General features: G+C 39.3%; 1 protein-coding gene across 1 annotated transcript in view; it reads left to right on the forward strand.

Annotated features, from left to right (window-relative positions):
- The first annotated feature begins 2,040 nt into the window (after positions 1-2,040).
- Positions 2,041-13,568, forward strand: part of chrna8 (cholinergic receptor, nicotinic, alpha 8) — a 44,037-nt gene continuing 32,509 nt past the window's right edge. The window contains exons 1-2 of the mRNA XM_042485486.1: positions 2,041-2,110; positions 12,920-13,059. Coding sequence (XP_042341420.1) covers positions 2,041-2,110; positions 12,920-13,059 — 210 coding nt within the window. The remainder of the gene's footprint in view (positions 2,111-12,919; positions 13,060-13,568) is intronic.

Below are 13,568 nucleotides of genomic sequence, written 5' to 3' on the forward strand. Positions count from 1 at the left end.
CAGTGATGTGTTGAAAACTTGACTGACGTATAATTGTGCCACCCCACAATTATATTTTTTTTTAACTGTTTAAGCATTTGTTGCAAGGTAAGACATTACTTATATAAGCAGAGCAGACAGATACATCAGCTGATATTTGATTTTATTCATGCCATAAAAGTCAAATGTCACCTGTTTCAGACAAGACTTGAACCAGCAACCTCTGGCATACTAACCACCTGAGTTACCCACTGAACCAAACCTCCACACACTTTGTATGTTTCCGACGTTCCCTTTAGCTCTGTATCGGCAGTGACATGTTGAAAACTCAACTGATGTATGAGTCAGGCTGATAATCAACTAAATTCTTGGCAGGGAAAATCAGTATTCAGTATATGAAAATTCAGGAGACAAGGAGACAATTGTGTGTTTTTGTTTTACAAGATATTTTTCACTTTATTGATAGAGCGGCTGTAGAATTACAGGAAATGTGGAAGAAAGAGGGGGAATGACATGCCCGAAAGGACCATGGGCCAGAATTGAACCCAGGTAGCTGCAAAGGCCTCAGCATACAGAGTGCACACTCTAGCAGGTGAGCTATAGGCCACCCCACCATTACATTTTTTAAATGTTTTAACGGTTCGTTTCAAGGTACGCCATTAATGACTTAAATAAGCAGAGCAGAGAGCTATATCAGCTGATATTTGATTTTATTTATGCCATAAAAGTCAAATGTCACCTGTTCCAGACAAGACTTGAACCTACAACCTTTGGCAGACTAACCAAGTGATTTACCCACTGAGCCAAACCTCCAGCCATTGCTTTCAATGTTCCCTTTAGCTCACCACTAGGTGCTCTGCCCTAATAAACAAGGACAACACAAATGAAGACAAATACAAAGACCAACTAATACGAACTATAAAATAAGATGAGTACAACAAAAAACAAAACTTATGCTTTAGTGAGTTGTGCAGCTTTTTAGGCACCAAACAAGAGTATTTTGTAGCAACCTGCTGCTTTTTCACACATAAAAAATTGTTGTTTTAGAGACATTGCTGCATTTCCTGCTGGGATTGTACCCCTAAAACTGTGTTTTTGAAGACAACACATGATCTTTTATATTTATAATATGATGCTGCGTTTCTGGCCAGGAAAGCAAGTGTTAAACCAAGAAATTGTTGCATTTCCAGTTGACATGCAACAAGAAAGGGGTATTTTTTTCACCTAAACCTAACCACACATTAATCCTAGTGTTGAAACGTAAAGTGAAGTGATAAAATTTTAACATATCCGCTGTATAATAATGTGTGAATTTTTGCTTCGGTGGTTTGCAGAAACATACAGCACCAACACTTGCAAAAGACGAAAAGGCTGCTAAAAGTGAAGAGTTTGAAGAAGAAAAATCCCACAGTAAAAAATTAACAAAGGCAATATTATTTTCAGGCGCCCACCTGAACTTTAATAGTACTCTTTTTGAAGGAAATTCTTTATTCCTGCTCAGATGCATTAGACTAACTCAAAAAAGGTTAACATTTAACATTTGCATGAGCAAAAAAGTTTTCCAAAGTTGCAGTGTGTTGGGATTTCCTGCGTCCTTGCTCATCCCTCCTTAGTCATAAGCCATAAAGCTGATGAGGATGAGCCCGAAATGACTTGAGGGGACAAACATTGACGAAGTTGACGGCATTGCGCAGAAGCAGCCAGCGGACAGGTGGCTGTCATCATCAGCGCACACGGAGGAGACAGGAAACGCGCAGAGGACAAGCTCGACATGTTTGATATAAAGATACAGCTGAGCGCGGAGAGAGGGGAGGAGAGCGGAATCCAAAGTGACTTTTGAGGTGACGGTCGCGTTGGAAACAAGGAGACAGACGGCATCGTGTGTGTCCGAGAGAGAGAGAGAGAGAGAGAGAGAGAGAGAGAGAGAGGGAGAGAGAGACAGTGAGAGAGAGAGAAAGAGAGAGAGAGAGCGCAGCAGCACCAGCAGTCTGACAAAGCTGCGCTCCCTCTAAGTTTGACATCCCCAGCGGGCTACAGAGGGAGTTGTGCTCCGTCGCTGCCATGGAGCCTCCGAAGTGTTTTGGATCTGTATTGATTGGATTTTACCTGTGGGCGACGCTCAGCTGTCAAGGTGGGTCACTGATGGAGCCTTCAGTCTGTTTTCTGTCTGTCAAAGGATGCAGAGACTGACAGAAAAAGCTGCAGCCGCGCACCTTTTCTTTGATATGTTTGACTTTTGCGCATCATTTCCATCAACATTTGTCAGAAAGATGAGAGCTGCGGTTAAGACAACTTCGGCTTAGTCTGGCTGTTCATTGCACATCTGGTGTGACAGAAGCATCTGTATGCACAACTGTCAGGAGGAGTAGATGTTTCTTAGGAAAAATGTAGTATTTGGTCAGAAAGACAATTCAACCCTTTAAAACCTGGAAAGACGTCAGTGTTCTTGTGCTGCGCTCAGACGCCTTTTACAAGCATTTAACGTGAGCAAATAAAAAGATGTGGAAAAGGCGATCAGCGACGTGGCATTGAATGCCCCACAAATTCAAAAAGAAACAAGTAAAGTTGATGAGGAAATGACCTTAAAATTATCTTTAAAACGTGTGAGAGAATCATTACAAATATTTCTGGGATAAAATATCAAGAAAACTACATTTATAATTATTATAATTATACAATTAAAATAAGGTTACAGAAAAAGGATTTATTAGTATTAATTTTAGTATTCGTTCTTATTTTATTCCTGTTTTCGCTATTTTACGTTTCTTTCTGCTAATTTCTGGTAGTTTTCTTTCTTTACCTTTTTTTTTTTTTTTACCAATTTCTTGCTAATTGTTAATTAATCTGCTCATTGCCTTTTTCCCCATGCTTTTGAAAAAAAAAAATCAAGCCAATTGGCTCAGGTTTCTAAGGGTAAAAGGAGAGCTCAAAGCATAATCATCTTCTTTCATTTGTTCCAACATTTTCTATTTGTGTTGTTGTATGTTTAAGGCTGCTTAATCCCTTAAGATCACCACAGTTTAATAAATTGTTATAATATTTAATTTACAAGCTTGCAGCACATGGTTAAGTAAATGTTTGTGTGCACGCATGCGAATGAGCCTTCTTTAATAGTCCTACAACATCTGGCCCAGAATGGGCGTCCCGGTGGTGATGCACGAAGCCCACTGGGACCGCTCATCCCCTCAGTGTAATCTGCAGCTAAAGGATTGTTAAATGCGTGACTACATTGGAGCAGAGAAGACCCTCAGAGGAGGTTAAATCTCTGCAATATGTTTGAATCCCAGTGATTTACATTTTAGACTCTAAAGATGTATGTTTTAAATATCCAAAGAGAGGTCTCCAAACGGAGACACATCTGTATGAACTCCAACATGCACACAGCTGAAGGTAGAAGTAAAGAGGCTTCTCTATGTGCGTGTGGCCTCACATATTCTCCCCACAGATAGGAGAGTGTTGAGGAATAATATGAGTTAACTCAGTAAACAGGTGCTCTAGCAGGTGTACTTGTTTGTACTTAATGACAACATAGAGATGCAACTCTGCTAAAACACAGAGTCAGATGCTCTGCGTTAGATTCCTAATCACCTTATGTAAACATGTTTGAACCCTCTAGGAAAATGTCTGGAGTGCAAAGCAGATTTCTGCCTCTTGTATCCCTCAGTAAAGTAAACGCTTTCCTTCTTTAGTGTCTCATTAGAATCAAAAGATGACATTTTTCCCGATGTTAACATGAATAGCTGTTTGTCCACCCTCTTTTCCAGACACAGTCCCTCCAATTAGCTTTTCAGTGTGTCAGATGTACTCTGGACATAACGTTGCCATTACTCACTGAACATGTGATTGGATGAATTTGCAGTTGGTAACAGATGTTTTCAGTGATTGCTGTTGGTAAGATCTTTAAATCTAAAAAATAACAACGACAAAAAGACACATTGGTCTATAAGTCCCTTACTGTACACTCTAGAAGTGGCTGAAAGATGAGCTTAAAACTATTACTTGCTCAAACGAGGGTGTAATTTCTGTCTAATGATTCTCTGAAATGTGTGTCCCAGTTTTAAATGAGCAAAATCATTTTTAGCTACTGCAGTTGATTGGGAATGACCCTTGCTGAAAGCATCAGCTCAAAAGACAGTAAATCTATTATTGAATGTAAATGCATGCAAATGATGGGTCTGTATCCAGGGTGACTGAGACACAAGTTCTTCTTGTGTGTACTTCTCTCAATAGTAGCTGATGAGTTGTAATTTACTATTCAATGGCCTCAATTACCCTGATGTTGACTTTGAATTTGCCCACTCCACTGATTTGACTGATTTGTCCACTATTGTGACAGGAAACAGCAATTTCCTGGTTAAAATAAAAGGCAACCCATTAATGCTGCAAAGGGAGTAACAATCTGCCAATCAGCTCCACAGTTGGGACTAACGCCATTGTCAGGTGGTGCACCAGAACCAATGAGTATAATAACAACAATGGTGAGTACTATATGCAAGACAGAGCTGCTATTAAAGCTGTCGACAAGTCTTCTCAAAATCCGCCAACATTTTTGTACTTTTCATCATTGTAGACTTAAAATTACTTAAGATTCAAGTGGAGAGATTGGTCTCTATTGAATGGTTATGGGACATTGACTTCCACATAGAAATTTGTTAAAATGGACACAATGACTGTCATTACATGGACATGAGATACTCATTTATGAGACTTGACCTCAGATGAATAATAATATTGCTTCCTGTCTACTGGATGTGTTTTGCTAAAAGGTTTCAAGGAAAGTATTTCAGAACAAATAATGCTGCACCACAGCATAAATCTGAAGCAAATATGTAACCACTAAAACTTGCATGATGCATGAGACTAATCTGCATTTAAGAGTCACATTTGTGCATACTCAGAAGAAATGCTCCTTGGAAAATATTTGCACAAGCTAACAAAGTGACCTTGTTTGATATTCTCTAAGAAAGTAAGTCAGCCCAATCTGCTCCTGTTCTACTGACTTTTTTTGGCCTCTCAGATTCTGGATATGTTTCGATCTCATACAGATACCAGTGAACCAGCTGCTTTTCTGTGCATCGATTTTAAACTTTGCCAAGTCACCTCAATGTTCAGAGTGCCTGAGGTCAATCAATATCTAATCTGTCTCTGTGGTCCTTGTGAGTGTTGTCATGTTCTTGAGATGAAATGTATCTAGTTTCAGGTAAATTCCTTCATCAGACTGCAGCTCAGACCCCAACAGGTGCTTACTGCTACTTCTCTGCAGCTATACATATCTTGAAAGGAGAAATATTTTAAATGAACATAGTAAAATACATCTAACATGATAATATAAAGAATAGAAAATATGCAACAGCAGCATTAAAGTGAAAAATGAGAGTAATATCTGTCAAGGAAAATGTAATCAGCCACTGTATGATAACAATACTTAAAGCCTTTATGAGCGCTCTGCATACAGCAAACTGCATCTTACATCTTGTATATATTGAAAACTGTCTCAGGGGCATTGTGCTTTATCCATTGAGTTAGAAACCAGCTGAAATTTAGTCACCTGTGTAAATATGGCAGCAGATCGTCTCACATTCTGCTTGCATCTGCTCGAATGGTCACGGTAGCGGTGATCCATTTGTATCTTTTATTTGTTGTGTATTTACAATATTGTTTTGATGTGGTATTCATTAGATTGCTTTCTGGAAACCAAGATGCCTTTTGGGGACATTAAACATTGACTCTACTCTGGCAGCGTCCCACTAATGTCCCTCTTAGTGTGGAGTTAATATTGCTGCAAGCAGCAAGCTGTTAGGGGTTGTCTTCTAGCCCTTTGAAACTCCAATATGGAGCACACTAAAATGGGAAAAACCCAGATTAGGATTTTGCTCAAGGGGTGTAAAACTCATCTGCAGCTGCTCTCTACTAAACCATTTGCCAGTTGCCAGAATAAATGTTGCTATTATACATGTCTAAAAATCACTGATACATTAAATTTGTACATTATTATGTATAACATGTGGTTAAGTTTAGGCACAAAATCCACTTAGGGTAGAAAAAGACAGCCCGTTATCAGTCCGAACTTGTCAAACACAGCCACTTTGAACGGGCTTTCAGCGTATATTCCCGACACCAAAAGGCACCTTTTGTGTTTGTGTGATACGCCCCTCGATAGCATCAGTTAAGAGCATGGCCAGATAAAACGAGTCACACTGTTATTATACCCTGCTGGATGGCCGCATGGCCAAATACCACCTGCCTCCTCAGCCTGATACGCAGACAGGCAGCATCACTTGCAAATGCAGCCGGATGTAACCTGTCGCATGCAAATAATACCCCACAGAGTGGTGTCAGGTTGAAATGCTGCCAGTAACGATGCAATATAAGGAGTGTGAGTGTGCCTATAGTGCAGGTTGGAGGGTAGGTGGATGGGTACAACAAACCCTGGACTTTCTTGAGTGAGTCTAGTGTTCCCTTCCTGTCTGAATGTGGGTTGAATGTGTGTTTTTTTCTACAACTTACCATGTGCCTCCTTCCTCTAATACTAACCATGTCAGCATGTGTGTTTGTTGACGTTCCAGCATTAGTTGCCATGTGCTTGTGTTGTCTAAACATAACCACGAGTCATGCCATCCCACCCCTCATGTGCATTTGTTGACATCACGGAAGTGGCATCCCACAATGCAAAGAGCAGATGCAGAATACCTGAAACGTGATATATAGATGCAGAAGAGGTAACGTGACGACTTGGGATGAGTGTTGGAAAAAATCATATTTTGGCTAAGAATAATCACTTATTGTGGCACTACACTGTCTGGAGATGCAGTGATGTCTAGTAAAAAAAAAAAAAAAAATCATTTGTCGCACAATTCCTGGCTGGTAAAAAGCAGCCATGTTTTGTGCGTAAACAGCCACTAGAAGAACATCGATGACTCACTAAAACACAAGCGATTTTGTTGTTTGTTGGTCTCAAACAGTGGTCTGAAGCATGGTGGGTGTCATGTCATCCACCATCTCCTCCTCCAGCACCTCCAAATGACAAAGTCAGCTCATATGCTATGTCACTTTATAAATATTGATATGATATGTATGCATCATATAAATGTACCTTATACGTATGTAGTTTGCAAAAACGTACAATGCCAACATTTTCTACCAGGGTTAAGGACTGGGTTTCACTACTGACTACTGGTGTGCCGTGTTACATTTTATGTGTCTGCATGCTGTGATCAGCAAAACAAAGTAATTGATACAGTATGTGCTTGTATATAATTTTAGTTGCATGTTTGTCTTGGTGTCTTAATGCTTTTGCATTTATTGGTTCCATGGTTCTACTAATGGCGAGTCACAACGTTAAATTGTCAATGCGATGATATTTACACAAATGGCACTTGGCCTATAGGGAATGTGAACTCAATACAGCATGCACTTTATTAGGATCACATCATTGATCAAAAGAAATCATTACTCTGGAAATTGGAACAACATGTAATTAAGTAATACATAAGCAATTCATATGCCTTTGTGTATCAAAAATGTACAGTGTGTGTAAGTATTATATACATTCAGAAATAAATAAAACATCACACAGTTGATAAGAGGGAGGAAGAGCTGGGATATTGTCCACACAGAAGATAGCTGTTCAAGACCAACAAATCAGGTGTGTTTAAGCGAGTCATTGCTGTATTTCCTGCTGATTCTAAGCCACCAAACGTAGCTGTTTTGTCGCTTTTTTCCATCACAGATAGTGCCAAAAAAAGCAGTTGTCTTTTACCGAGATTTAACTGAATTTGTATGACTATTTCCAAACTGCATTCAGTCAAATACATTGACAAAGGAAAAAGGACAATTTTGAATTTCACTGAACAGTTTTGTGTGATATTTGATTTCAAACCTGTGGCAGGTTTTTTTTCTCAATGATTTGTTACACCTTTGAGTGTCATGACAGGAAAAAATGAGCACACCATGGACACTGAGTCTGTAAAAACGATTTTGAAGCCAGCGAGTCCTTTCAAGGGTGAACGACTCATAAAGTGAATTGCCTGTGTGTCTACTTGCTGCAACATCCTAGCAAAAGATGACAGCCGGTTTATTTCTATACAATACAACTGAGCTTTAATGATTGAGGATTCGAATGAGGGCCCCCAGTGGGCTCTGAAATGGAAATATAGGAGGTCACTAAGGCTATGAGAGAGATATATAGTAGCCATTTGAAATTGATAGATGCCTCCAGGCCACGCTGTCTGTATTGGTATGTTCAGTGCATCTATTGAGGTTGTGGATCTTGGAACATATCAGTGGGCACTGGGTTTATTGCTGATAACTGAAAAAAAGAACAACTGTTGCAATTTTGGAAATGGAGAATGTCAGAGGGAAGCTTTCTGCAGGTAACACAGAGGGCAGTACCACCCGTAGAGGTCAGATTTTCTTAAAATGTCTTATTAGTCTTAATGTCACCCAATTGCCAGAAAAATATTCTGAAAACCACAGGTATGTTACATTTGTACCTTATCAGGCAGCCAACAATGTTGGGCTTCATGTATGGTTAGGTTTAGGAACCAAAACCACTGGGTAAGGGTTAGGAAAAGATAATGTTCAGGCTTAAAAAAAAACAGTTTTGATTACACAACCAGCTGGCTGTGGAAGGTATTGATGTCTCAGTAAAAAAACAACCACTTTTTGTAGCACTATCCCGGCAGGAAATGCAACAATGTCTCAGTGAAAAACAAAAGCTTTCCACTGCATTATCCCGACAGGAAATGCAGCAATGTCTTGATAAAAAGCAACCATGATTCGTGGCCCCATCACAGCAAAAAATGCAGTGATGTCTCAGTAAAAAAAACAAACGCTATTTGCGGCACTATCCTAGCAGAAAATGCAACAATGTCTGGTTAAAGATGTCTGCGATGTCTCAATGAAAAAACAAAAACAAAACAAACAAAAAAAGAAATGCTTTCCATGGCTGTATCCCCAGTGAAAAAACAGATATGGGTAACTAAAAAAACATGTTTTGTGGCTAAAAAGCTGCTGCAAACACAGTAATTGTTTCCTAAAAGACAACTCAAACAGTGGTCTACAGCTTGGCAGACATTTTGCCAAGGAGACACACCATCCACCATCCTGTCCTCCACTCAAAGACAAAGTCAGCTGGCACTTTAGAAACATTGATACTATGCGTATGACATGTACAATAATCAAGGTTTGCAGACATGTACAAGACCAACATTTTCTTCTGGCAACTGGGCTGGTGAAATTAAGATTTTAACACTTTTAAGCAAAGTACACTTCAACAGTGCTGCAGCAAGGTAAGAAGTTAAACCACTTGAGTTCAGTAAAAACAAAATTTTCATGGCATGTTCAACCACACTTTAAATTTGACAACATCGAAAGGCACTGATTGGCCAATCTTTTCATCTGAATTTTAAATAAAGGGCCCACCAGTACCATGTATTATCAGATACTGTACATGCAACCTTTATAGGCATAAACACACAGCGCATAATAAAAAGACGGACGCATACAGAGTGAGCAGTAAGTAAGAGAGGCGTTACATAACTACTGCACTACTGACATGGAGCTTCACATATGGGACACTGTAGAGATAAACATGCAGCTTTCAGGAAGCAGTCCAGATGCAAACCAAAGCCCAGTCTAATAACACAGACACTCTGCCTGAGGACGCACTGAAATAAGTCATCACAACTAACTAAAAACATGCTGTGTGTATGATGCAGTCTGCTGTACCTGTTAGTAGCTCAGTCTGTCCATGGAGGTTTAAAGATGTTGCCTTTTTCATCCTGCAGTGAAAATAATAATGAAAACACATAAATCTTTTTATGCAGCACTTTTCAAAACAAGATTACAAAGTACATAGCTGAACAAGAATTAAAACATTTCAGGACTGCAATAAGGCAAGTCAAATCAGTACACTTAAAATAATGCGAAAATAAAATACCCAAAAATAAGCCAAAAAAACAAAACAAAACAATTATTATTATTATTATTATTATTATTTTTTTAAAGAAAATGTGTTCTGATCAGAGATTTAAAAGATTTCATTGATTCTCAGAGCTTCAGATCTTCAGGCAGGGAGTTTTAGCACTTTGGGGTCATGACTTCAAAAGCCTGGTCACCATCAGTCTGAGCCGGGACATAGAAACACCCGGCAGAGCCCTGCCTGAGGACCTGAGATCTGAGGCTGCACGCTGGCTCATAGGGGAGCAGCAATTCTGTAATGTAACTGGGAGCCAAACCAAAGTGCTTTCAAGGTAATCAGTAAAATCTTGAAATATATATCCTAAAACTGGTAACCAGTGAAGAGGGATTCAAGCAGGGATGACTCTATCTTCTAGTATTAGTTTAAGCCAGTGTGTGGTACTTTTACATGTAAATTAATGTCTGTAATGTCCGTTACATCAAGCCCTTGCAAACAAGTTGCCAATAATATTACCGCCTGGGGAAGCTCTTTGTATTTCACAGCACATCGGAGTTGTGGTGTCTGTGGTGACTTCTCCCGCACTGAAGTAATGCGTTATATGTCAACAAGCCAGAGTGGAACGGGGCAGGAAGGGGTTAAATACTTCATATATTTATTCTATGTTAGATTTGTTTTGTTTTGTTTACCTTTTCTGTTCAGCACTGCTTTCTGTTTTATTTTCTAAATGCTTCATGTGTGTGACTTTGATGTTTTATTTTAATATGTATGTTTACAATTAAAAAATAAAGATTTCTAAAAGAAAAAGAAAAAAAGGAATAAGGGAAAGACCATAGCTATTGAGCAGCAGCTAGGCGTATGCAATGAATCATAATGATCTTATCTAATATATGATATAAAAGCACTAATGGTTTTCTCAAGATCAGGACCAGAGAGAACACCCCTGACTTTTAAGAAGTTCCTCAATTGATAAGAACACGATCAAAACATTTTTGTACCTTGTTTTTCAAATGGAAAGGTCACTGTCAAATATTACACTCAAGTATCTGCCTGCAGGCTTGACATTTTGTAGACAGCAAACCAGGATGTTTTTGTAAAATTGGGATGGACTTCAGAGAACAAAGTCATTGATTTCAGATTTGTTTTTATTCAGCTGGAGTAGTTTCGGGAGGTCCAGCTCTTGATATCTGACTGAGAAGATAATATATTATAAGAATCGCCTTCTATAGAAATTAGGAAGTACTTTGCGTGTTTCTCTGCTTGGACCCCAGAAAACAAATTGTTCCGATTTTCTTGTACTTGTACCGTCCTCTGTCTCCGGGGCAGGAGGCACAGAGAGTTTGCCGTGCAGAACTGGTACTTAAAGAACGAGAAAACAATGCAAACAATGGAAACACTCAGGTGGGAAATAGGGGTTTTACTTAATTATAGATAAACCGCAGTGTATCCGGGGTTGCCATCCATTGAGAACTGTGTTTATTTTCACAGTGACTCTGTGACAGGGCTCTCTACTGTTAAGCTCAACTCCGTTCAGCTTGTTTTGACTCGGCTCATTTCGCTCCATCGACTCTCAACACTTTTGCTGGCTGCCACTCACACCCATTATGCAGATTCCCCGTCACACTGAGATTTAGGGGTGCCTCATCTGACTGGCTCACACACAAACACACAAACACACAGTGAGCTTTCTTTGTTTATTTTTGCCTCATTAACTAATGAGTCATCCACTCAGTCATTGTGGGAGCGCTCCTGTCTTGGCTGTCACTCGGTAATTGCTGGAATATGTTGAGACAACATCTAATTTAGACAAGGGTCACCGGGGAGATGCAGGCTGAGACCTTTTCGGTTCTGGCTGAGATGAGACAGTGAAGGATGAGGGAGTGCTGTGCTTGTGGCAACCTTGGCATTAGAGGAGCTGTTCTTTCCAGGTTTCAGTGAGTGTGTGTGGGCAACTTTAAGCTACTATTTTCAGAATATTTACATGATTATGGCACACAGGGTGAGTTCTCACTGAATGTTTTGTTACTAAAAAAACAACGCAATCCCTGAGATTAGAGCTGCATATCAACATCACTTTTCTTGTGCTTTGCTCAGACATTTTTCCAAAGTATTGAAACCTTTGGACCCTGAGAAAATTGGTCGGATTTCTTTTGAAAACATGGGGGAAAAGGCAGGGAGCAACATGGCAAGAAATGTCATTCAAACTGCAAGAAATTAGCAGATTAAAAAAAAAAAAAAGTTATTTAAAATAAACTAGAGAAAAATGTCCAGAAAAACATATTCAATTTCATCATAATTATACATTGATTGATATTAATAATATATTTGGGGGGCTTTTTAAAAATAATCTGCAATAAGCTCTTCTTTACTTTCCTTTTAATTATGTTATTTATTTTTTAATTTTTTCGTAAATTTTTATTGATTTCTCACTAATTCTTGGTTCAACTTCCTCATTGCCTTCTTCCCATGTTTTGAAAGAAATCAAGCCAGTTTACTCAGGTTTCAAAGGGTTAAGGAAAAGGGAACCAGCCTGACTAGTTGAAGAAAAATGATTCACCAAACATGTAGATACATAGCACATTAAAACAGGATTGTTGTGGAACTTAAAATGTTAGCTGTCAGAGACAAATGTCAGATGCCCCTTCTGGCCTCCGCACTGACGGGTTTGATGAGGTGGACTCCTTTTTACAGAGACACTGGTAAAAAGGAAACAATGTAAGCAGCGTGTGCCAAAGAGAAAACATGCTACCTTCATGACTGGCTGGGTTTTCTTTTTCATCAGGGACTCCACAGTAATGTTGCTTCCTGTTAAAGATGGACGCCTGGTGCTTCAGTGTAAACTTCTTGATGAGACCTAATAAACAGACAAAAACAAAGCACAGTCAAAACAGTTTCAGTCACTGAGTTAATAATGTGCTTGTTGCGTTCAGCATATTGTGACTTAATTAGGATTTCTTTAAGGTTTTGGGCTGTGCGAACAATGTTTTATCTTTTTTATTGTTCATCCTCTTTTCGCTCCAGGTTGCCATGGCGGTATGTACCAGAGGAAGCTGTACCGCGACCTGATGGTTAACTACAATCGTCTGGAAAGACCCGTCCAAAATGACTCTGCACCTATCGTTGTGGAACTCGGTCTCACGCTGCTACAAATCATTGACGTGGTGAGTGTGTGTGTTTTGTTTGAGTACGAAGTATGTTTGAAGACAGACTGAAAAAACAAACAAAAAAAACCAAAAAAAAAAACGAGGGTGTGTGTGGAATTCATTTGGAAATCAACACAAAGAGTTAGTCACAGAAAGTTGGGTTGACACTCTGTCAAACTTTTGCATATTTTTTCAGGATTTTTTTGTTTTGTTTGTGTTCAAGGTATTTCATCTGATTTATCCACAGTGACTGTGGCGCATGCTAATGCTCACACCTTGTGCTTACTACACTTCATCTTCTCTGAACTGTTATTCCAGCAGTGGCAGCACCCAACCAAGTGAAACTTTATTCGTCTTTGAAATAGCAAGTTCTTAGTTTCTCCCAGAGATGCTTTTTCATTTTGTGGCACTGCAGACCCTCAGTCCTTTCTTTCATTTGACAAGAAAATTCAATTTCAGTGTTGAGACATGCCTCTCACATTTTTTTTGAGCTGCTCGTGTTTAGGGTAAGAGTGTCAGGGTAGCCA

This window comes from Plectropomus leopardus, chromosome 4, assembly GCF_008729295.1.
Source record: "Plectropomus leopardus isolate mb chromosome 4, YSFRI_Pleo_2.0, whole genome shotgun sequence".
In the NCBI taxonomy this organism is placed as follows: Eukaryota; Metazoa; Chordata; class Actinopteri; order Perciformes; family Serranidae; genus Plectropomus; species Plectropomus leopardus.